Source organism: Acartia tonsa, chromosome 4 (genome assembly GCF_053477335.1).
Source record: "Acartia tonsa isolate MP-2025a chromosome 4, ASM5347733v1, whole genome shotgun sequence".
NCBI lineage: Eukaryota > Metazoa > Arthropoda > Copepoda > Calanoida > Acartiidae > Acartia > Acartia tonsa.
Genome location: NC_137263.1, coordinates 41,669,665 through 41,696,767, shown reverse-complemented (window position 1 = coordinate 41,696,767; position 27,103 = coordinate 41,669,665). Strand labels below are relative to the sequence as shown.

General features: G+C 30.5%; 1 protein-coding gene across 5 annotated transcripts in view; it reads left to right on the top strand.

The window, feature by feature from the left end:
- LOC145317278 (anoctamin-7-like) overlaps positions 1–27,103 on the top strand; it is a 162,238-nt gene that overhangs the window by 72,999 nt on the left and 62,136 nt on the right. For all 5 annotated transcript variants that reach the window (XM_080158287.1, XM_080158288.1, XM_080158286.1 and 2 more), the window contains 4 exons: positions 11,265–11,373; positions 18,647–18,706; positions 22,078–22,157; positions 24,153–24,238. In XM_080158287.1, coding sequence (XP_080014413.1) covers positions 11,265–11,373; positions 18,647–18,706; positions 22,078–22,157; positions 24,153–24,238 — 335 coding nt within the window. The remainder of the gene's footprint in view (positions 1–11,264; positions 11,374–18,646; positions 18,707–22,077; positions 22,158–24,152; positions 24,239–27,103) is intronic.

Sequence of the window (27,103 nt, the reverse complement as noted above, 5' to 3'; positions counted from 1 at the left end):
AAATACATTCTAGGGGTGAGGGGCACTCTTAGTCTAAACTAGTATGCATCAAGTTAATATAGTATTAGTATTCTAAAACATCCAGGGGAAAGGTATACCCCCCCCCCCCCCTATCTCCTTTGCAAAATCCTGTTCACGCACCTTAAAATAGGAATAAATCAATCTTTCAAAAATCAATAAATATTTTTTTTTAAATTTGATGTTTTATTTCTTACTTTATAGAGATGGTGGCGCCCTGTAATATTTATGATGTGCCCAACAGATATAATTTCTAAGTCTGCCGCACCAAACCACGTACTTAATGTTACCCCTACTACTTCACAAACACACTAAATTATGTCTTTTTATCAAGTGATATGCCAAGCAAACTATTTTATTGCAAGAGAAATTCAGAATACTTAATGCAAATTTCATCAAATTTTTGAAAGGGAAAGTCAGCCGCCAGTTTTACTAATTTTATTTTATCGAAAATATTTAGGTAAAAATCTACATTTCTCTAAATATGATGTTGAATTTTTTTTCTTCAAAATATATATTTTTCAAAATTTGATTTTAAAAAGGAAATAAAATTTTTTGCTAACTAACAATCTCACAGAAAAAAGGAATAATATACAAACCATTTATACAAATGCAGCGGCTGACTATCCAACAAAATTTTTAAAATATGAATTGATGTAAGTTTCTCTTGTAGATTCATTGAGTTTTTATCACTCTTGCTTCTTTTGTGTCTTCTCTTTTATTAATGTCAATAAAGGGCACTTTCAAATTTTATTCAAAGATTTCTAAAAAGCATTCACAACATCTTTGTTAGAGAAAACAGTTATTTTAAAAAAACAATAAATTGAATGCTTTTAGTGTTAATTGGGTCATGTTTCATTTTTACTGTTAATTATTGGCAATTTCATACATATCAAACATTTGAATATAATTAATTATAATTAAGCACTGTTTATCATACATACAGATCGCACTGAAGATATTTTTGTTACAGAACAATATTTAGAAAAGAGCAAAAATACATTTAAAGGATTTTTGATATAATTTAAAACAAATAAATACTTAACATTATTAATAGCATTTAGATTCAGATGAATTAAAATATGTAAGAAAATAATAATATTCTCTCAAAGTGCTTATTTTTAAATAACTGGAAAAAGGTCTAGGTAATTTTTCCTTTGCTTGTTCGTTACTTTAGTCCAGTTTAGTTTAGACTGTACTTGATACTGGGAAGCCCTGCAGTTTTTGGCCCCACAGGGTTAGCCCTTCTCCCCGAAAGAGTTAGGTATAGAAAATAATATTCCCCCACATTTAAAAAAACAAATTTTTTTTAAAAAAGGGAGTGGGTTATGCTTCAGTGCTTGATAGCTTCTTTGAGGAAAATCACCTAATACTATTTATACCAAACAATTATGAGTTAGCAATAAGATATTTTCTTCAATATATTTACTTTCAACTTTTGAATTACATAGTTTTATTTGTTTAAATCTTGTTTAGTATGGATTTGTAGAAATACTTGAGGATAAGCTTGTAAAATTCAATATTCTAGATCTGTAAGGAACAAAGAAAGTGTTCCCACAATGCTAAAAATATTTGAATTTTAAAACTTTATAAAGTCCATACTATTATTTGAAGCGCAGCTACTCTACAACTTTGGTATGTCCTTGCTACTGCCTGTCTGTAATCTATGTATTGGTTTACTTACATATGATTTTAGAATAAAAGTAGATTAAAAAGCCACTCAAAATATTTACCTCCTTCCTTATGACTTTATAAAATCCTATTTAACTAAATTTATATTTCATTATTTGTTACTAGCGGCTACGCCCCCTAGAGGCCTCTAGGGGCATTTGAGGAGGGTTTAATCCCAAGACTTATTTTTTTGACTTATATAAAAGTTTTAAAAAATTGGGGGGGGGGGTAATTTTCTCTTTGTAGGGTGGTGGTACCCTCCCCCAAAATAGTTATAAACCTTCCCGGGACCTATGAGAAGCTACCCTGTTAAGGAGAACCCGATCGGTTCAGCGATTAGCAAGATCCTTCACTACAGACAAAAAAAGCTTACTACTTTATATAATAGGATTGCTGCTATTGCTGTTATTTATGAACATTATTGTCCTTATTTTGGTACAAAAAAAATACTTCATTTCATAAATAAGATTTTTCTTTTTTTTTACAAAAGAAATAGGTCTTTGCTTCATACATCCAATATTCTCCATGATATTGGAAAAATGGAAAACTTTATTTTTAAACTTTGAAACATGATTGTCTCCGTGAACTAGAAACTTTAACCAATAAATTTTATAATATACTGCGGGTGGCGAAATAAACATGGAATTTTTATAGATTTAATTTTAAAGATTATTTTTTTTTTGTTTGGAATGTATTTGCCACTAAGTAAGAAAAACAAGTGCAAAAACAAACATAGATACGTAGATAAACAGCAATGGTGGATATATTATTACTTAGATATTTCACCATATTTTCATGTTCTTTAATAAGTGAAACACGCAGCAGGCTAAAAAAACGTTTACCCACTTCCAACCCCTTTACCCCATCCCTTCCATTTCTACTGGATTGACAAACAAATCGGTTCCAATAAATTGACGACAACTTTTTCCCTGTCTTAATATCCACGTGTATTCTACATCCATGAAAAAAGCATATGGAAAGACGAACAACAAAAGGGATTGATAAATCTTGAAGTAAGTATGTAAAAAATATTTAAAATAATTGGATTTAAAAACAAGATAACAGAACTTTTTAGTACATCTATATGGGAAAACATCTAATTGAACTGAAGTTTTCATCGCCTATAAAGACGTCTTTAACACTGCGATATCAAATAATCGTCGAAATATTGAAAGTAACATTCTTAAGCAATGTTTGAAAATATTCTTTTTTTAATTTCAGCTACAAACAGTAAGTGGAAATATTTATAAACTTAACTATTCTCTTCAAAGCTAATTTTATCATTATATATAGTTTAATGCTTTTACATACATTTAGAATGCTTCCCATTAGTTAATTTAGACATTTTGGACTTTTTAGTAGAAACCTTTATTTCACTAGTTGACCAATTTAATTTACCCGCCTTTTTTAAAACTTTGCCATTAAATGAACCAATTACATGTCTTCTTGTCAAAAGACGACCAATAGTACGCAAAAGTTTAGAAAAGGAGTTACGTGATTGGTTCATTTAATCGTCAAATTCAGAAATTAAAAAAAAGTGCCACTCACCTCAAGATTACTCAACCTACCTAACCTAACCAAATCCAAAATTTTCTTTACAAAAATATTTAAAATTGGTCTACTGTGGATGTAGGGTTAATACCATCTAACTTTTTATGATTTTTAATCATTAGTTAATTATGTAATGAAAGCATATTAATAATGGATAATTTTTACATAAAAAAAGTTAATTTTTATCTTGCATGACATTTTTTATTATATTTTTATGTTCAAAATATGTTTTCATAAAACATAAAAAGGTTAATTTATCATTTAAACAAGGCAGGCAGTGAAAGACAAGGACAACTATGTTCATAGACTTCACAGCTTAAGTATTAATAAGGAGGAAAAACTAAAAAAATATAGGTATATCCAACTCCTAAGATAGATCGTCCTAAGTGATTAATATACAGAAATAAGAATGATGTTTGTTGATAGAAGTAAATCTGTTTATTGTATTTAAATCGAGTTCCTTGTCGGACAGCCGGATGGACGAATATAATACAAATATCTGGGCTTCTAAATTGTTAATAACTAATTCGCCCCTAGCCTCTAGGGGCTTTGCCCCAAGAAGTTTGACAAACCTTTTTTTGTGTTATTTAAATTTAAATTTAAAAAGAAAAATATTTTAGGGGGGGGGGTTTGGGGGGGGGAAGGTATTCAACCCCCCCCTTTTTAATTATAGTTTTTAAAAGAAAAAGAAAAATTCTTTGTCGGGGCGTATTTTTCATTTTTGTGTCCCACCCTTTAAGAAAATAGCTTTAAACCATCACAGAACCAGTAGGTATATTCCCTGAAGAGTAGAGCCCAATCGGTTCAGTGGTTACTGAGATCTTAAGCTTCAGACAGACGGACAGACAGACAGACATCGTACAACTTTGTATTATAGATAATCAATTTTTAAAATTGAAATACCAAAATTAAAAAGGATTTAATTTAATAAAAATTTTAAAAATGATGAATAAATACAACTCTTATAAATAAATCTCAATTTTCATTGGATTTTTCCTACATTCTGCTTGATATGGACGCAGCCTCTCGCAAAAAACTCTATTTTGGCCTTTTAACAGCACTCTAATGAGAAGTTTCTTAACGTGATATCTGGAAAGCTGGGTTATAGATTATTTTTTCTGCAATTGTTTCGAATGATTCCAAATGCTGTAGAATTTACAATGCACTGTCAAACTATCAAACTTTTAATACAATCAAAATTTCTCATATTTTTAACTTGTCTTAAATTGTGCAGTGGATGCTAGGAAAACTTTTATTATATGCGCCTGTCATCAAATTTGTTCCCTTAGTTAAAAGCAAAAGAGGGGGAGGGTGTTGTATGAAATCCCTGGCAAAATTAAGTAGGGTGTATTACTCCACCGTTGACACGGATATACACCTCTCTAAAACAGCCAAAGTGTCGGTCAAGCTAAAAAATACACCTTTGATTATGTTGATCATGTAAGGGGGTGCATCCACCCCACTGACAAAAAAAGTTACATCCCTCTTGTAATCTGTATTACACCTCCCTCTATTTTTTTGGGTTGCATTAAAATATTTTAGTTCGAACCTCTCTGGCAAACCCCTGTACACGCAACTGGGATGATTTACTTTCAGGAATGAGGTCCCAAATGGTGTCTCTCTCTTTAACAGTATATGATTTTAAATTAGTTGTATTAAAAGTATCCTAACTAGATTTCTGGCTTTTTAAATGTCACAAAAAAGGGCAAAGCTATTGTAGTAAAATTTCCTTAGATTCATAAATCCATGGAGTAGTTTTGAATTTAGAGTTATAATATACATAGGATCTAATTGCATCCACTTAAAACATTCAATTTCTATTTCTATTAAATAGGAAATTAAAAACCAACATGATACATATGAACTAGTACTGCATTATTTTGTTTTGTTATTTTCAAGTGTCAAACAAACATCCAATAAGGAAAAACACAACTGGACTATGAACATTTTTTTTTTTTTACAAAACAGATTCTTAAAAAAGGAAATTGAATTATCTCGAGTAAAAAAACGTCTTTTTTTACATTAATATCTTGGTAATCTATTCAAAAACCCCAATTATTTAAAAGCCTTGTTGAAAACAGGACTTTTTTATATTGCATGGTACTTTTTAAGGAATGAAAGGCAAAAACGACTTGCATCACATTTTTTTTATACTCTCTTTTTTTACAAAAACTACATACTTGCAATCAAAGACTTTTATGAAAAGATATTATTGGCTTTTTAGTATAAAAGAAGAGATATAATTAAATAACTTGCTTTGTCAAGATTTTTACACAAACTTAATCATATTATTCGTAAAAATTCTCTTATCTGAACATTGAATTGCCCCTCCCTTATAATGTTCAATAATAATAGGTAATATTTTTCTATATCTTTCAGAAAAGGGTAAGTTAAGTGAGGTTAAAAAAACCCAAAGGTTTGTAGATTCTAAAATTGGCTAAAAATGTGGAGGTTATAGGCAGAGAGAGAGAGAGGGGACAATGGGCTATTTATTACACTAGTCCCCAGAGTTTTATATTAACGTCTTCTAATTTGTTGACTTAACAACCTTGGGGACTTTAGTAAATTTTGATTGGTTGATTCATTAAGTTGAGTGTTCAAACGTTTCAGCCACATATTTTGATCTACAGAAGAGGTAATTTTGTGTGGCATCATTGGGAATGTACATGAATTTATCAGCTATTGTATTATTAGATCTCCTGGATTATAGGTCATCTAACTTGCAAATCATGAATTTTACCAAATTTTATATGAAATTAGTTCTAAAAATAAATTAGTTATGTTGATGTGCGTCAAGAACTTCAAGAAAATACTACACATGGAGGTTTTATCTTGTATGGGCGAGGCAGTTGTCCATGACACTTTAATTTCAGGTCTAGCAACCAAGGATAATTATGCTTTTTATGTTTTTGGAGGCATATAATTAATTTTTCTCTAAATAGTTTCAAGCTAGCAAAGATAGAATTTAAATAAAAGGGATAAAAACACATTTTTTTTCTTTCATTGTCCTGTCCCTGTATTCCTAAGTACTACAGATGTACTAAGCCAATAACATCTAAGTATGTGCACTGTTGTACTGTTGTACTAAGCCAATAACAAGTAAAGCCCTCTAAAAACTTGGAAAATTGGCCCATTATCTCTGCAATATATGCCAGTAAAGCCAATAGACTGATAACATTAGACAAATATTAGAGAGCATAATTTAGTAAGTATATCTGTATTTCTTTTTTTCATGAAGCCCAATTTTTTTCCTATGCAGATTTATTTTATTTTAAGGGACTATAGTTATATTCCTTATTTTAAAAATTTTCATACTATTAATTCTGAATTTTAATCGAGGGTATTAATGGCTAAGCCTTTTCACCCTCTTGAGGTTTTATTTATATTAGTAACAGAGCTAGAGAATAATTAGGACATACGTGTACGTTCACCGGTCAGACTGGAATAAAAATTTAGTTGAAAATGCACTGTATCAGTAACTTCTTTACAGTAGCTACAGTGTGCATTCTGTAATAGACTAAAGTATCTATGCAGTCAAAATTCCATTGAGTTTTTAATGTTGACAAAGTTTTATAATTTTTTAACTTTCTTTTAAAAATTGCATAAAAATCACTACAAATGTTGTAAAATTTCCTTTCAAGTAAAATCCTTTAAAAACCCACAGAAATGTCTTAAAATGCAAAGAAAACCAATTGTTATCAACATAACAAATAGAACATTGGATTTACTATTTATATTTTGCAAAAAAAAACTTATATGAGCACAAAATTTACTTTACACACAAAGATAAAGAAAATAGAATTGTATTTTTAGTAGCGTAGCAACTCCTCACCGTTGGTAAGTCCTTCTGAATGTCTGTCACTACAAAAAGTATCTACGCAGTCTATTGTTCATTTTAATTTTAAAACTTGACTCTACATGGTCTACGCAGTCTTTTCACTTTTATACAGTGTCTCTTATAATAGCTTACAGTCTTTATTTTGCAGTTATTTTCTCTCTTTTATATGATTTTCTAATATGTAACTGGTACTGTTCTTGTCAGGAAGGGAAGGGACATGTGAAATGTAAATTACACTAGTACCTAAGTTATTTTATTCGTGGGCTAAAAGTTTTGGGTACTATTATAGAACTTGTTCAAAATTAGTTCAATGAATAGTTTTAATCTACAGTTAAAGGGTGATTTAGTTTATCTTTATTTTGAATGTATAAAGTCCATTGCTTCTCCCCTCAGAATATTACTGTGCTACTTATGGACCAAATTATCTTTGTTTTTAATAATAATAATATAGCCAAAATGTACATTTGTTGTTGCTTTATGGCAGCGCACTACGTTATGGTGGTGAAAGTTTGAGTTCAAATTCCCAAATGGCAACTTTAATTTCTCAGTCGCAATATATTCACGCAACTTCCCTAAGTTGTGTAATAAGGGAGATTGTTGAGGAGTTTTAATACTCAATGGTGACGTACATAATAACAGTACAACCCAAGTTCCTCTGCGGAGAGCTTCATTCATTACGGTGACTTAATTTGGGACACCTGCCATATTCGGCGAGGGTGAGGTACTTAAGGGTAGCTCCCGTGAGACAGCGTGTCAAGACATAATATACCTGAATGTGGAGCTTGAGCTAGCCCTAGTGGCTTTACAAAAGAGTCTCGTCCTTTTCCATGAGTGCTTAGGTTTGGTTACTATGAAACTATGGCTACATACACACACACTAAAGGGTAATATAAAAACAATAAGTAAATACTGCTACTCTGTCAGGGGTATGACATAAATAGTTTTAAGTGTGGAATTGTTCTAATGCTTTTGCTTAAAAGATTTGTTACTAAATAATGATTTTATAGAAATGTACAAAATCTGTATTAATGAAAATATTAATTTAGTTCATATCTACAGTTCTACATAGACAATACTGTAGACAAATTTATAAAAACAAGAACAAACCATTTTCGACTGGTTTTTAGAAGATATATTTGCAAAAATAACTCTTTGATACCTTAATAATTCGTTTCTTCATAATGATATGATTTAATTTCTATTTTATAAAACTACATATTCAAGACACAATTAAAGACAATAAAACTTGTTAGGGCATGATATAATTTATATTAATATATTAGAACAGTTAAATTCTACTATTGAATAGTCTATATTAGACCATATACAAGACAAAGACAAAGGGTTAATGCTTGAAGGGCAGAGATATATATCAGAATAAAATATTTTTGACCTCATACTTTTCTGCTAATCAAAAAATCACTATGACAAACTGTATAAGATATGATGAGGATTCGTTTGGCTGGTGGAAAGTCTTGAGGCATTATAGTTTATCTTCAATTGCCTCGAGGATTTATAATTGATTTTAAAATTATTGCTTAAATAAGAAAATACACAGGTAAGTTATTTATAGTTATGTAGTTTTACTTTTGTGACGATTATTAAAACAACTTTTGTTCAGCCTTTGTTGAAATAAATTTTAAAAAGAAAGGCTTTAAAATTGTCATATGAGATATATTAATCAAAAATATTTATAATGTATTTAGATTTATTATCATGCAATTTAATTTTATTAATCTTAATGTATTTTTAGTAAATTATGAAATTTAGAAATTAAGTAACTTTTTTGACATACGCGCGTTCAGAAAAACTTTGCAGGGAAGACTGTATACAAAATGTAGATCTAGACTTCAGTAATTTGAATTTAGATATTTTTATTATTTATTTACTTATTCCATTGGTTTCGTCTCTGTAACCTCTTATCTGGAAATTTTGCCTTTTAGTTTTATCTTCTCTTAAAAAAACAACTTATTGATTTGATTGTTAATAGAAGGAAAAAGAAAAAAGTCTAACAAAAAAAAGCTTTACAACAAAAGTATATTTTACTCAGTCAAGTAGAAAAGAAATATCTTAGCCAAATCTTTTTGTTCGTTCTAGCCTTCTAAGAACCCGTCTTGATTTTTCTTTTACTAGCGGATATGCCCCTAGAGACATTAGGGGGCACTCAGGGAAAGGGAGAGGAAGGGGTTTACTTTATTTTTTTGTCTGAAAAATGTTTTAACTCTGTCTTTCCCCAACTCTGTCATGACCTTACCTTTCTGTAAAGCCATTTTAGTTATTATAAGTAACATATACTAATCATAAATATAATAAAAATTCAGTTTTTAGTAAAAAGGAGGGTTAATTGTATGGCATAAACAAACGGAAATAAATCTTGACAAAATCTTTTCCATTGAAATCTATTTCCTACCACACCCACACACACACACACACACACACACACACACACACACACACACACACACACACACACAATTTCTCCAATGAAATAAAAATTGGTGGAATTGACTTCAATCCTTCCTAAGTATTTCCTCTTAATCCGAACACAATTTTCTTTCACTATATTAACATTGCATACAGATATAGGGAAGGTAAGATATATTCTCGTATTCATTTGAATCCAGTGGATAAGAACCGGTTCTCATCCATACGAAAAAACTATGTCTAGCATCGTATTATATCCAGCTTTCTACGAATATAAAAATGTACAATCATAAAATTAAAACCAGTTATTTTAGTCCGTGCTTGGTTTTAATAAAACTGGTTTTAATCTTATAATTGTACATTCTATATCCGCGGAAAGATGTTTATAATACGATGCGAGAAATAACTATTCAATATTAATAAATATATTACAGTATGATCATTTAGTACTGAAATAAAGTAAATGCTCAAATAAGGCGGAAGCCACATGTGTCACTTTTAGTCAGACTTTCAGTATTGTATTTCTTGATGAAGCCCATAAAACAACTCCTTCCATGAGTTTTGTTAGCACAAAAAATGATAAATGTACTTTCAGCTTGAGTAAATGCTAAATGTAAGGGTCTGGAACTCGTGTCTGCAGATCTGTCCATCATTGCGTTTGAATATAGTTTGAAGCATAAGAACACAGTAAAAGTGTCGGACTGATTATGACGTTACAAAAAAAATTAGCCAATGAGAGGCCATTATTGACCAATGGTAAAATTTATAGTGGCCTCTCATTGGCAAATTTTTTTTTACGTCATAATCAGTCCGACACTTTTACTGTGTTCGAAGCATAAGTATATCAAAAATTTTTGTAGGTATGTTCAGAATAAAACTAAAATTTGCGGATTTTTTAGCCTTTACTTTATTACAGTATTATCATACTGTAATATAAATGGTTAATTAGACACTATATTCCGTCTAATTTCAGGCGGAAGTTTTAGCAGACAAAGATTTTTGTTTAGTTTTAGTCACATATGATTCAATTAATAAAACGAGCAATGACATTGTTGTACATTATAATTTTCCAAATTCTGTCCAGAAATTCTCGCTCAAAAACTTCCAATCGTTTAATCAACGTTTAAATAATTGGAGTGAGAAATAATCTAAGAAGGCATACATAAATTTAATTTATCGCTATCATTTCAAGTTTTTTGTTAGATTCAATTTTTCCTTCTCGATGTTTTTGAATAATTGTCCGTCCATTTTCGATCGAGATTGCCCAAACTAATAAAAAAAACTTGTAAATATACCATATATCATCAACCTTAATAAACTTTAATGCGTTATCTAGCGTTATCTTGTAATCTAAAATGGAAAAGCTTTCATCTTAAACTTATCTTGGACTTATTCTTAATTTATAATCATTATCGTATGTTATTATATATAGTTGTCAGCTGATAAAAAAATAAAAAAAACTTAAAATGTTAATTACCAATTTATTGGCTCAGAGATGTTGCACTGGCCATCCAAACAAAATTTATTCATTTTTTTTCTTTTTCGTTGACATTGTCTATAAAACTACGATATGTTTCTTTCAGTATGGCTCAGAACTGGTTAATTTTCAAGTGAAAATTAATCGGATTTAGAGCCATATTGAAATTCATAATACAGTATTGCCTTTGAAATTTAAAAAGCGTTTAAAGCATATAAAATGTAGAAAGTAAAATGCCCCAAAGATATTGATTTTCATATTTTTGATACAATATTTGAATTTTAGATTTCTGGGGTCTGATGACGTAGAAAACTTTTTCTCTCGTGCACAGAGATCAAGAATTGTTTTTGAGATTCTGTCCACCACAGCTTTTGGCAGAGAGAAGAAAGGAGAGGTAAATAGTTTTACTTTTATATATATATTGGGGGATTTGAACCTGCAGATCAAATCAATGTGGAATCATCAAATAGGCGTGCACACGGACAGCAGCAGGTGGGGGGAAAAGTCGCTCTTTTTTACACCTTACGCAGCTGAGGTGATGAAAAAAAGGCCAATCCTTAATCAAAAAAAAGTTTTAAGGTATGATATTTTTCAGAACGCTTTGCATTTTTAAAGTTAACATTACTTTTTAAAGCCAAAAGAAGATGAACATTTGTGAGTAGATCCTAAAGAATTTGTCGTTAAGCTTTGTAGAGCAGGGATAGTTGGATAAGTAAATAGACAGGAAACTGTTTTCTTAATCTATCATTATGGCACTAGGCAGCACGAAAAGTTATTTGTTAGAAATTAGCGTTTACTTTTAACGATCTTAAGTAACAAGTAGATAAAATAATTAACAGTCTAGAAAACAGACTATCAGTTTTTATCAGAAGTAAAATTATCCGAAATGGCTTGACTGTTTGTAACATCAGGAAAGTCTTTTTTGTTATTTATGACTTTAGCGAAAGGGAAATGGTCGATTAATATAAAAGCTATCTATAATACAATGCGATAATTAACTATTATGGTATTTACCTATATCTCAAAGCCTTATTGGATGCAACTAAAAACTTGGAATGCAGTTATTTCCAAAAACACAAATATTTTCTTTTTGACTTTTCTACAAGGCAAAAATGAAATGTGTTTAAGTTAAGTAACAAAAGTCAAGGATAAATTAAAAGTTTAAAATCATTGTGTACTTAATACTTAATAATCATTATTCCCTTATGGCTAATAATTCTCTTTATTTACAAACCACACAGTAAAACCATATCTTTTAATTAAACAAAAAATTGTCCACGAACAGAATCATGAATTAAAATTATAATTTAACTCTTCTCTAGGGGCACTTGAAGTAAAACACCCCATTTTTTAGTTAAAAAAGAAAAAGTAAAAAAAATTTCTGGGGAGGGAGGGGGGGCATTTTTTCTAGGGACGATTTTCCTTTTTTGGGAGGGTGGGGGATAGTACCCACCCCCAAAATAGTTTTAAAACCTTTCCAGTGCCCATTAGAACCTTCAATGTAAAGCAAAGCCATATCGGTTCAGAGATCCTATTACTTTATTATAAGGATTCCTAAAAAAATTTTTTGTAATGTTCGTTGAAAAACTATTAGTTACTGCAACCATATAAAAAATCTAGTATGAAAAATTGTTTGTCTTCATGCCTTGTAGTGTTTTTACATTTTCTGAAAAATCTTGCAGGAAGCCTGGAATGAAAAAAAATGCTGCTATGTCAGGCATGTGAGTACATTAATAGTTTGGTGTTGTATGGTTTTGTAATTTAGTGGTTGATTTTCTGTTGTGTTTTTTACCTCAATACTCAGGCCGCTTACAATTTTCTTGCCTATAGAATTTGTGCAATATAATAACAGATAAGAAACAATTATGTCAAAAAATCTTGAATCGATTAATTTTAATAAAGGCCACTTTGGGAATTTAAATGTCTTGAAATTCTTCAGGGTTCTTATGCCAATCTTCAGAAGAGAGCACCGCCGACTATTTTGTCTTTTTGTTATTTTGTGAGGACACTGTAGTGCAGGGACCGAGCAGCACAAGATAATTAATCATGTTCCTGTCCGTAATAGAAAACCAATGTTCTAATAATATTATTATCGTGTTTAATATATTGGACCTAATTCATTCAGGATTTGGGTATCGCAGCTACTTTTATATACATTGTGTATACATCGTGTCTGTACGTCACACAGTATTATGTCAAAATTTTGTTTTTATTATAAACTTTTGGACTCTATCTATAATGCAAAGTATTATGTCTATCTGTCTGTCCAACTGTCCATCTTAAGATCTCTGTAACAACTAAACCTATTTTGTTGTACTTCTCCTCAGAGAATATACAAATGTAGGGTTTTGCAGAAGGTTTTTAAGAGGGTTCGAAAGAGGGCTCGACAGGGGTACAAATGGTACATCGTTTTTCCCTAAAATTTTTTTAAAAAATTGTTTTTTGTAACTTAAAAACTATGTATTCATGCAACCCTGTATAAAATGTAAAAGTTTGTAAGCTTTCTGGACAATATTTATGCTGTTCTACTATTTTGATTTATAGTTTCAAGGCTTTTATTTAGAATTTATAACAAATTTTAAAAGCAAATCCGTTTTTTCGAATTTTAAAAAACTTATTATTTTAACAATTCTACCAGTAATCAATTATTACATCTTTTATAGTTGTTAATATTTACAATTTTATCCATAACTGTTATCAAAATAAAGTTAAAAAAAAAAACTTTTTGACTACCTAAACGATGGAGGGAAATCAGATTTAGTACAAAAAAAGGTTAATATATCTTGATAATGTGTTTAACCTACTTCAATCTAGGCTTGATTATCCAAAGTTAATTATACAGAATCTTATTAATGCTTAATGACACTGTAAGATTCGCCTTTAGCCCCCAGAGGCATAGAGCGAAAAGAGGCGATGTATATTTGTGTGGATCTAAAAACAATGAAATATCTAAAAATGAATATGCTAATGTAAATAGGCCAAGAATAAATAGTTTTAAATTCATAAAGATATGTGACCACTATAGATGAAATTGGTATTTTGTTGTAAATTTTTATTTGAATATATTCAAGAAAAGAAACAATTTGGAATATTATAAAAGTCGAGGTAGACCCTATTTCAATTAATATGTACTGTACAAAATTAGGACTCCTGATATGGACCATGATATAGTGAAAACTTTATCATTCTTCTAAACTATCAAATTAACGAGGGGGGAGTGGGATGGATAGAGCATGTATAATAATAATAGTTATTTCTCGCATCGTATTATAAACAGCTTTCCGCGTTTATAGAATGTACAATTTTAAGATTAAAACCATTTTTTTAGCCCCGAGGTGCCGAAGTCACGGGCTAAAAAAACATCTCTATATTCGTAGAAAGCTGGATATAGTCTGATGCTAGACATAGTTTTTTTCCACCGGATTCGAATAAATACGAGAAAAAAGTTTAAACAACCCACTCCAAACTTTTAAATAATATTTACCATAGTAATGGCCAAGATATAATGAAAAGGTTCCTTAAAAATCGTACAAATTTATTATTTTCAACAGATAAACCTACAGAAACACACCCTATTACTTGAATATAAAAGATTGATATAGAAAATTGTATGGGGGGTTCTTTTGACTGGTTTGGTATAATAATCATTATTACAAAGTTTCATTATTTCTTACTAGTTATTTCTCAAGAAGGAAGGGAACATTGGGCTGTTTATTACACTAGTCCCTTCAGTTTTAAAAAAGTTTTCTCATTGGCCTAACAACTTTTGGGACTTTTAATTGAATTTTGATTGGTTGATTCATTAAGTTGAATGTCCAAACGTTTCAACCAATAATTGTAATATACAGAAATTTTTATGTATAATTATTGGGGATGTACATTGTACGTACATCAATTTATCTACCATTATCTTATCCCTTTAGATCCCTGGTTATTCCTACTATCTACTAAACTTTAGTACAATGTCAATTTGGACCAAAAGCAGCCCTAGTTAATACAAAACCATTTTGTAACCATTTTTTTGTAAGTTATATTCAAAATACTTTTAAAGCAGGTATAAACATTGGACCAAATCCTCAACACATTTCTGAGCTAGCCTAGGATAAGAATGACAGGGGGGGGGGGAGATAAACACCCATTTACCACCTTCAACCTCTCCCACCTTGGTCTAGGAATTAGGGTTTCATTAGCCATACATAGAAATGAATAATAACACTTAGGAAACTCAAATTTTAAGGCTAGCCTAAGAAAATTTCTAAGATTGTACATAAGTAGAATAGATTTATTAATTGATACTAAATGAAAAATTTATTTTTTACAGTGTATTAATGGTTTTTACAAAGCCCTAGAAAAATTTTACTGGCGCTTCTATTAAATACCCATTCTTGTTAGAAGATCTGACGGCTAGGATATTAGAGAAATATGAAAAAGAATTGTATAAAGTCAAATTATTTTGGTACAAAGAAAGATAAAAAGTAAAGGCTAAACTAAACTACTTATGAGCGTACACATGGGGGGAGGTAAACGTGATTCCTCATCTTTTCGTAATAGGGTATGCCCCCCCTCCCCATGTTAAAAAATGTCAAAGCCAATATTATCCTGTTGTGACGTCATAAATTTCGGGATAGGAGAAGGGAAGGGGGGAAGAAAATCTCTTCAAAGGAGATGGGAGAAATGGGGTTCTCCTTTCCATTTTCTTTTCCCGAAATTTATGACGTCACAACAGGATAATATGGGCTTTGTCTAAAAAATCGTATGATTTTTCCCAAAATAACATCCTTCTCTCCTCTCTTAAGACAATTATCTAGAGGGTAGTGGGAAGGATATAAAAATACATGGAGATACCATTTTTTAGAGACACAATACAATCTTTCCCGATTTTGTATTAATTTTGCGGAACATGATTCCAGTTACCTCATATTTTTCTTTCCCGAAAAAGGGAAGGGGGGAAGAAAATCTCTTCAAAAGAGATGGGGAAAACCCTCTTTTGTCCCATCTCTTTTTTTCTTCCCCCCTTCCCTTTTTCGGGAAAGAAAAATATGACGTAACTGGAATCATGTTCCACAAATTAATACAAAATCGGGAAAGATTGCATTGTGTCTTTTTTAGACACTTGCCTCCCCCAAGCAAAAAACATGAGCACACCCTTGACAATACTACATACATTTTTTATGCAAAACTTTCTACATTCATAGCAAATGCATGTTTTTTTTTCTGAAAGCATGCCCCATGTGTTTTAAGAAACTTAGATTCCAATAGATTATTGAGCTTATTGCCTAATAAAAGGAAGCAGGATTTTTGAGCATTCCTAGATACACATGTTATATGTACAATATTCTTTGTATCCTATTGTTGAAATTTTGTTTTTGTTGCTGTTACTCTTAGTGCGTTGTGGGTTAAATCGTTCTTGTTTATATTTTTGAATTTGTACAATTATGTGCAAATAAGACAGAAAAATACAAATTGCAGATTGTTAAAAACTGGATTTTAAAAAAATTTTCTTTGAACTGACTGCGAATTGTGATTTTGATATAATTTTATTGAAGAATAGTAGATTTGCCCAAATTATTTCCAGCCTCTTCAAAAACATTCTCTTGATTTTTAGATGGTTCTATTTCACCCTCTCAAGGTTCACTCTCTCGATGGAGTCCCAGAAAATGCCATTTCTCGCGGTCGAACGCCATCATGCGTCTTATTGGAAGGGTTTCAGATCTCAGTTTTCGCTATTTGATTTACTATTTTTCTCTATAAGATAAAAGCAATGCTTGCAAGATCATTTAATTTGCTGTAATAAAAGGATAAACTTTTCTTTAATCGAGAAATTTGGGATCTGAAATTTGCAACACCCTTCCAGCATGACGCATGATCGCGTACGACCGCGTGAAATGTCATTTTCTGGGACTCTTATCACTCTCCCCTCTCATTAAGGATTCCATGCTTGTATCTTAAAGAAAGAGAAACTTTGTGAATAAAAAATTTAAAAAGGGGAATGTAATTATGCAAAAAAATGACATTTTGTTAAACTTTGAAGAAAGTTTGTGGATGCAAAACTTGAGAAAACAATTGATTTTAAACTTTAGGTATCTTAACAACATCAATTACCAAAAACAAGAATACTTAGTATATGTACATAAAAGAAGCGAAGCTTTCAAGGACTTAAAATAGGAGGGGGATTATTTTTATTTCCTTTGGTAAATTATAAGTTGAAGAATTACATGGTAACTAAGCAAAGGAAATACTGTTTTAAATGTTTGCAATGGATTACAATGTATATCAAAGATGACTCTTAATGAAATTTAGTTTTAATTTCAACTATTTACTTCAAGTAAAATATAAACATGTATTTATCATCAACGCAGAAGACCCAGGAAAAAAGGAATGACCAATGGATTTTTTGGCTGTCTTTGACTTTGGGTACTGGAACTAATGCAACTTTTCTTAATTTTGCTAATTTTAAAGACTTTGGGGATTAGTGCACATAATGCTGCTGAACTTGTTATGATCGTAGCTGAACAACCCAATTAAAATAATCAACACTATTTCTAACAGACACCCAAATTCACATTGAACAGAAGACCAGATCAATAAACATTCTTTTTTAATATGTGGTTAATTTTAAAAAGTACATAATTTTCATTTTTCATACTTAGAACAGGAAAAACTGTAAAATATTTTCATGTGAGAGGGTTTATATTATTTACACACCTTGCCTCAATGCAATAAAAACATTTTTATATTTCACAAAAAACATAGATTATTTAACATTCAAAATCTTGATTTTTTATATATTGACCAGGTATTAAAAAGCAAAATTATTTATTGTCCATTCTACAGAATGAAATTATCTGTTGAAAAGTTTGAACACTGACATTTTATAAGAACCAAAAAAGATTTAATTAAAATACCATATGCTTTTAGTCAACTAACAAGAAGACATATTTATTAAACTTTAGGCTTTTTGGACAAGCATAATTTACAATCCAAATTATTTTATATAGTTATATCAAGGGAGTCAAAGCTTTTTATTTTTTTTTTGGGGGGGGGGGTAATCTCCCTTTACCTCCTTAAAAATTGTTCATTATATATCTCCTGGTAAGTCAAAAATGGTTTAAGACATTGTATAAAATAAATCAAAAAATAGATTTAGTTAAAAAAAAATTTTGACAGTATATCTTGATTACTTTAAAGGATAGCGTATTTTTTTTACAAGAGCAGCTCTGTATAAATATAAAATGTATTATGCTAAAATTGGACACATTTTTCTGTGTAAATACTAGTTGTAAAAAAAGATATAAATTTATATCAAATAAGGTAAAATAGAAAAAAATATTAGAAATAAAAAAGATTTACTAAATAAAATAATGAAGAAATGCTTTTGTTCTCTAATTTTGAACATTCTATTGACGAGTATATTTTAACTAGAACACAGGAATAAGGTAAAGCCAACAAGCGAAATAAAGCTAAAATGATATTTGGGGGCAGATGAAAAGGTCGTTAAGTGTTGCCCCCCCCCCCCCCAACAACAGCTGAAAATAACGTATAGGTTTCGATTTTTTTCGAATTATTTTCGCTGTGGGCATAAGCTGACTATAACAATATTAAATAATGCAGTATTACTTATCATTTAATATTTTTTTTAGTTTTTATCATATTTTTACTTGTTTTAGGTCGGCGTAAGTCGTCTGGTTGAAGAAGGTGCCTACACTGCAGCCTTCCCTCTTCATGATGTGAGTATTTCCTTTCTTTTAGGGTGGGGGGGGGGGGGTACTGAAATCAAACGGACAAACTTCGTTCTACTTTTTAAAAGGTCGGTCCGTTTGTCCGTACGTCTGAGATGGATAGCTTTTTCATTAATTTAGGCATGTTAGAATTTTCCTATCGATTTCAAATTTTGCATGGTGATTCCTGTAGTAGTTAGGTACAATTTAGAAAGCGTAGTAACTGTATAATCATTACCAGAATGTCCGTACGTCCATTTTAAACATGTTGATTTTTTACATTTTTAACAACTAATTTGAATGTGATCTATTTATCCGATTGTTCTGATTTTTGGTATACTGATTCCTAGGACAACAAAGTACAATATTATAAGCAAAGCAACTTTATAATCAAGTCCTAAAAATGTAAGTATGTCCATAAACATTATCCTGTATCAAGAAGTTTTTCAACAAATTTACTCACAATTTTGCTTTGACTCTTATTCATTTATATTCTGATTTTTCAGTTTTGACACTATACAAGTCTTAATGTCCGTTTGTCCTACCGTTTCAGGGCTTCGCTTTTATGGATGTTGTCATCCTTGTTATTACAGGTAACTGTGTTACACATAGATTTGTGAAACATCATGATTTATATTCACTTTAATTGGGCTGACACAGAGATTGTAATCATTGATTTCTTAATAATATCATATTGTCATAATATATCATGAGAGTAATATTAAGTAACATTTTTCTTTTTTTTCTTTCTTAATAAAAGAAATTACTTTTTTTGGCTCTTCTAATGGGCACCTTGTAGTCAGCGTGATTAAGATAAATCTTGTAATTGACTCTCCTTTGGGGATTTAGGGAAAAGTTAATTGAACATATTAAATTGTTCAGTTTTGTAATAGCACAGATACTTTGTAATCAGGTTTAATACGTATGTCACTCCGTCTATATAGTTCGGGAGATTGACCATTTCTTTCTTCTTTTTCAAGTTTATTGACAGATTTTACAGCTTTATTAAAAAATTCTACACTTGCTAAATTCTAATTCAGTAAAGTCTCAGTAATATACTGAAATGCTTGTTTAGAATACTTTGAAATACTCACCTTAATCAAAATAAAGTAGGTTTTGAAGAAGCTTTGATTCTGAAAAATAATTCCTTTATCCTTGATTCTTTTACATAGACATTATCATTACCTACAATAAGTGTTGGCAATAACCAGATAACATTTACACGCTTAATTTACTCACACTTTTTCTAAATAGGGATGATCTTATCCAGTACAGTTGAGAATGGATAAGTGATTTAACCCTTTAAGTGAAAATATTTTTAAAAAATTTAAATCAAAGGATGTTTTCTGTGATTTAATTTTAAGTTTGCAGGATGAAGGTGATTTTTCTTACAGTCTTGTATTTTTCACCCCTCTTGGTGATTAGCTAAAAACAACTCTGGAAAGCAAAATATGATGATCGGTTCATTGATAACAGTTAAAATATTCTGAGAAGACCTATAGTTTTTACTTTTTTCACAAATTCTAAGTTTTCTTACATTGTTGTTAGGAATAGATGGGAGTCTAAGGGGACTGGACTTTGCACCCTTCAAATAACCTGGTATCCTTTCCTGAAACTTGTGAAACAATTGGTACAGTAATTTGCTAGATCTAAGCGGACATAAATATATATAGATGTACATTCTGGTACTTTTAAATACAGAATATGTTTATGTACATTGTTCCCATATATCATTCCTAAACTTATCACAGTGTTCCCTTTGGCCCAGATGTTTCTGATTATTACATTAATATTTAATATTAATAAACAACATAATACATTATCATTTCCATGTTTATAACTCGTACCTTTTAGTCTAGAAAGAAAACTAGGATGAAAGATATTTATAATAACGTTTCTAATTCGTTAACTTTACAACTTTGGGGACTTTGAATTTGATTGGTTGGTTCATTATGTTGAGTGTCCAAGCGGTTCAACCACTAATTGTAATTTTGTGTATCATCATAGTGGATGTATACCTATTTATCGAACCATTGTCTTTTCCCTGTAGAACCCTCCTTAATACTGTAGACCTTACTCATCCTACCAAACATTATTATAAGAAAATAGAAGGGGGAGGGGGAGGTTGAGCAGTCCATTGGCAGTATAAAGGATTTTGTCAAATTTGCAGAACTTGAATAAAAAAATAATCCAAGAGTTTCAAAGTTGAAAGTTGTCAAAAGGGATTTTTAGATACAATTTGTTAGGAAAAGTGTCCCATCTCTTGCGCTATTTCCAATAAGAAACAATAGCAAACGAATAGGTTAGGATGTTTAATTATCGGAGAGAAGTAATGGGGTATATAGAGCGATTTTGAGTTGTAGAAATAATTTGTGGCTTTTGTTTAATGTGATACAATTCTCAGAAGTGACGGAACACTTAAAAATATATCCCAGTAAGAAGAAATGAGTTAATACCTCTTTAATTGAGTGGCTATTTAAGTATTCTCATTTTATGATTGTGAATTAAAATTCACGCCTTATTGATATGTTTTATTTTTTTTTCATCAATATAAATTAGTTCCACAAATACACACAAATCTATTCGTGTATCTATCTGTAAAGTATATCTCATAACCTATTAAACTTGTATAACAAGATTTTAGAAAAAAATTCATACCTGAAATTCTTTTGAATATTTTATAACATGCTTCACCAAAAATATCACAGAACTCTAAATGTAAAATAGAAAAATTTATTTGGAACTATTAACGTCCTCCTATGTTTTAATGGATATAGAATATACGTGGATATTATGACAGGAGAAAAATTGTCATAAATTTCGGTTGCTAACATGGAACTCATTATTGTTCAATTCGTCCATATAGTAGGAGGGTAGGGGATGGGGTAAATGAGGTGAATGGGTGGTAACGTTATTTTAGCACGCTGCTAGTTTCACTTTATTAGAGAACATAAAAATCTGGTGTAACATCCAAGTAATAATACATCCATTTATGAATTAGAATGTTTATTTTAAGATTAAAGAAATGAGATATTTAAAAGATACGCTCAATTAGGTTCAGTTTATAAGTTTCACCAAAATATACTACGGAGAGGCAGGTGTTCGTTTACAAAATAGACAAACAATCCTTTGATAGAACACCCTTTATCTGAAACCCATATCAATGTTTGGTTTGTTGTCACTCGTCTCACAAATCAGTAGTAAGTAACATGTAAAACGTCTATAGTATGATGCAGTGTGCTCTGTAATCGAACCTCCGCGACAGCAATCCATGCCGGCACGTTACCAATTATTCTAACGCTAATTAGTTATATTTTGTATATATCATTCTTCAGTTTTTCTTGAATAGATAAATTATTTACCTGACTTTATGTTTTCAGGGAGGTTATGAGTTTCCAGGACGGGATACGCCAGTAGAACAGCTGAATGCCAGACAGATTCTCTATCAATATTGGGCCAGGTATAACTTTTTTTCTAAGCTACTCCCAAGAACTTTCAGGAGAAGGGAAAAACCCTCAGCATTAAAAAAAAATCAGGTTTACCTCAAAATGCAAATTTAGTGTTTCGCTTGAATATTCCTCAATCAAACCAAGAACTTTGTCTATATTATCAAATTCTGTATGTTTAATTTTTGTTGTTTATTTTACAGGCGATAAGACTTTAATGTTCTTTAATTCTTTTACGTAGAATTGCATCTGTTGGATTATCTGAAGTACCTAATAAATCTTGATCAAAATCTTTGAGTGTAAGAATAATTCATAGGCATAATAAGGGCAATACATAAAGTTTGTAACCTCAATTAGGAAATTTTTTTGATTTTGAAACAAATAGATAAGTAAATGCTGAATTCAAATAAAGCTGCAGAAAAAGGTAGTATCTATATATTTCTCGTATTCATTCGAATCCGGTGGATAGGAACCGGTTCTCATTCATACGAAAAAACTATGTCTAGCATCGTATTATATCCAGCCTTCGGCACCTCGGGGCTAAAAAAACTGGTTTTAATCTTATAATTGTACATTCTATATCCGCGGAAAGCTGTTTATAATACGATGTGAGAAATAACTATTACATTACTTGGACATAGTTTTTCAAAACACAAAAAATCTAATCAAATAATCATAATAAAAGTGGTAGTGATGTATACTAAAAGCAGACCTCTATTTGATATCCTGACAGTGAGGCAATCAAAATACAAAGGAAAGATTAATAGTTTACAATTCCTTTATATTTATTTTCTTTCTCTAACCTCAAAGGCCAAAGCAATTTATAAATGATAAAGAAAATTGCCGTAATTCGTTTTGACTTGGTTTCTTTTTTTATAGTTTCTTCATCTTTTATATTTATTGTTTTAAAAGTAAAACAACAAATATTAGGAATCATTAAATTCTACCAGGCTCTTTTTAATTTTCAAAGAGACAATTATTTTCCTATTTTCTTTACAAATAATAAAGTTATGCAGATTTTTAGCTCGTATATATGTACATACTTTAAATCAGGGCTCGGCAGCGGCGACTGAGCCTAAATATTTTACCTGATTGGGTGCATTAAAAATTTCTTTGAAGAGAGAGATTGCAATATTTGGGTAAGGTTTAAAATTCCAGCTGATTTTAAAAATTGTTTAAGGTTAATTACTCTAAGGCTTAAGCTGCGGCTGCCGAGCCCTGATTTAAATAATAAAATCTTTCTTTAACAATTATATTTGTTTTAACAAATTAATTGTCATATTTAATGTTTTATTTATAATATTTGCAAAAATTTTCAAAATTTGATCTTTTCGAAGTTTTTTTCTTTCATTGGACCTAACTTTAATATAATGATATTTTCTTATTTCATTTTAAACATTATTGTACTTATCAATGTAAAAACCTATTCCATATATTACATATGTATTATATTTATAGAAGAGGCCGATAGTATGCTAAAAATGATGTACTTGATTCTAATCATAAAAAATATTTGATATTTTATTTATTTTTTATGAATATTTATAGAATTATTCATAAACTGAAGCCATAAACATTTATTTATATTTACTCTATCAGACAACGTGTGCAGAATAGTTGACTGAAGTCTTTCTAAGTAATATACCTCCTAATAAAATATTTAGCAAGGGAAATTTTAAATGATGAATTAATAAGCCATTTAAAGTTGCTTCTGTAAGCAACTAGGCTTATTGTGCAAGCTGCAAACATAATCTAAACATCCCACTTTCAATCTGCCCCTCCTTCTTTAAAGATTGTAGACGTTTCGGACAAAATCCCCACCTAAAGGGTTTTGTAAAATGTCTGAAATTTGCTTGCCATTTTACATGGCAAATCTTATTTTTTGAAGGATAATACCCCGGTATATATGTACTATTTCTCTAAACCTTTATGAAATCCCACTGATGGATGGACATAAGATTTTACAAATATATTTCATATAGTTTTAAAATCTTCATTTTTATTTTCAGATGGGGAGTATGGTACAAGTATCAACCACTGGATCATATTCGCGAGTATTTTGGAGAGAGAATTGCAATCTACTTTGCTTGGCTAGGTAAAAATTTACAATATGGCTTAGAAACGTATTTATATCCGCTAAATGAAAACCGGCTCTGTGCAATACTGAAAAATTATATATACCTTATCGTATCAATTTATTAAAGAATAATAGAATAAAAATAATGCTAATTTTATATACGATGAAATAACTAAATAATATTTTCGCAACATGTAATCTATAAAGCTGTGAATCTCCAAAAGCGTAATGATAATGTAACAAAGATTGAAAAATTAGAAATTTAGATAGCATTGAACGAGCAAGGTCTAAAAACTAAGGAAGGGACAAAACCCTCGTTGTAGAACTTTTTAAACAACATTTCATGAATTTTTTTGTCATTTTTCACTTTTTAGTGAAAGAACTACACCGTGACTTAAAATGAAAACACAAAAAAGCTATCTTAATTGTCTTACATCGTATTCGAAAAAATGAATGAGAGGGAGATGAAAAGAGATGTTTTGGTGTGAGAGAGGAATTTGTGAGAAAAAAAAGAGTTAAAAGAGAAACTTAGAGAAGGAGGGGGGGGGGGGGGAGTGACATAGACACTCCAAACCACGTGAATAGATGTGAGTAAATGTAAGCGTTGAGAATAACGGAAGGAGGACTTGCAATGCACAAACCTACTCACACACACACACACACACACACACGAACACACACACAAAATACACTGGAATTAAATTCTTTGCGTCATTACAGTCACGAGAATTTTTATCATGTATGATATTTTTTCAGCCATAATCCTACTTATTGTTATTTGCTCCACCCCGCCCCCCCCCCCCCCCCCCCGGAACATGTCGCTACATTTTTAAAGGGTTTATTTAATTATGTCATACTTTCTATTGGTTCAAATCTTGGTGTCTTGTGACAATACATTACCTGATAAAATTCATTGTCCTGAAAGTCTTAACTATTCATGATAATTAGTTTGGCCAAAAATCGACTTTACTTATTTACAAATCTATTGCAAGGGGGTTAAATTTGGTCCTTTTTAAAATCAGGGAAAATACCATAATTTGGAGTAACACAAATAATTTTATTCAGAGCGCACACAATATAGGAGTTTTTATTAGCACCATTGGTCATTTACCTGAAGTGCCTGTCGAGGAATAATATCCCCCCTTTACTTTTGTAATAAAGTGAAAATGACTAATCCCTGCTGTGGTCCCTAACTTGTCGGGGCTACCCAGTACCCTATGAAACTTAATATAACCTGAACTGAATTACCGAGCAAGCAAAACAAAACACTTCCTCCCCATCCCTCCATTAAAAAAAAACAAGAGTCGGGGGGGGGGGGGGGGGGTCGGCTCAAAAAGAAATTTTAAGGAAAACGCCGCACTATTTATGCAGTTTCGTAATGGATCGTGTGAAAAAGAACAAAAAAGTACAATTATGCTTGTTGTAGAGCAATTACATTTATTTTAAAATATGATAAAGCTCTTTAAAATAAAAACAATTCATGTTTCTAAATTCTGTGATACATTAACCAAGAAGAAGATTTTTTTTTTTTTTTGTAAGTCTCGTTAACAGACGGATAGACGGATGTTGATGTTTGTTTGTCTACAAACCTGAAAGCACTAAACCGATCGAGTTCTCCATTTTAGGAAAGCTTCTAAGAGGTTCCAGATTGATTCTAGTTTGTTTCATTTTAAATTTTAGTCTTGCGATGGTTTTAAACTATTTTTCTACATATACGCTTTTCATTCCAATTTAAAGCTTCTGGAGGTTCGGGACGCAGCTGGTATGTAGTAAACTAACAGTACATCTAAAGAAACTGTACTTTTTCCTAATACATTTCAATTCGTTATAAAATGTCACTTTTAAATGTTTTCTTGTAATTGGGAAATTATTAAAGTAAAACACTAGAGGGAGAAAGGGTTAAATAACTGATCTCCCCATCGCAACCGTCTTGTGCAACCTTCCTATTGGGTCATTGAAAATAGGAGGTCTTTGAAAAATGAAGGGAGGTAGTTGTCTGTATATTCATCTATACTATAGATCTGTTGGGAAATTATTTAAGTTTTCTGTCAAATGCTTTGTTAAGTTCAAACTGCTACAAATTCTTAGTTATTTTAAGTAAATAGCAATTAATTATTTATGAGGCATTTAAGAGAACAAGAATAGAAATAACATATTAACAAAAGTTAAAGCCGATTTTGTAAAATGTTAAGTAAGCATTAAATTCAATAATGTATTAAGAAAACAAAGAAAATAATTTGAGGCGTAATATCTTCTTTATTTTATTTTCGTTCTTGTGAAGCATTTTGCAAAAATTGAAACAAAAACATATAGCAAAACTAAATTCTAAGAGAAAATAGTCATATTTGCTCTTAACCATTTATAATTTTCTCTCTTTCTGACCATATAATAATTCTTTGCACTTTCTATAATTAACATGGTAAAGGGAACTCTAACAATAAAATAGGGTTATATTTTTTTAATTTGGTAAAGTACTATAAATATTTGAAAACTAATTAAGTATTCATTGAATCTAACAGTTAGGGAGTTGAATCCATTTTTATAGAAGCAGAAACATAATCTATGATTATGGTTTGGACCCTATAAAACTGTAATCTACCCTTTCACTTTCCCCTCTCTTGGTGAAGATATCTTCAACGCCGATACGATATTTGAAATGTAAGATTCCACTTTCAATAGAGGCGAAACTGGAATCATACATTCATGTTTACATATCAGCGTTTTCATAAACATTGATTTCCTTATTTATATCGACATAATAGTAATGTATCATTCTACTTTCAATAGAGACAAAACTGGAATGATACATTCAAGATAACATATCATATATTTAAATCGACATAGTAGAAATGGTACATATTAGTTAGTTTTTTTTATATTTTT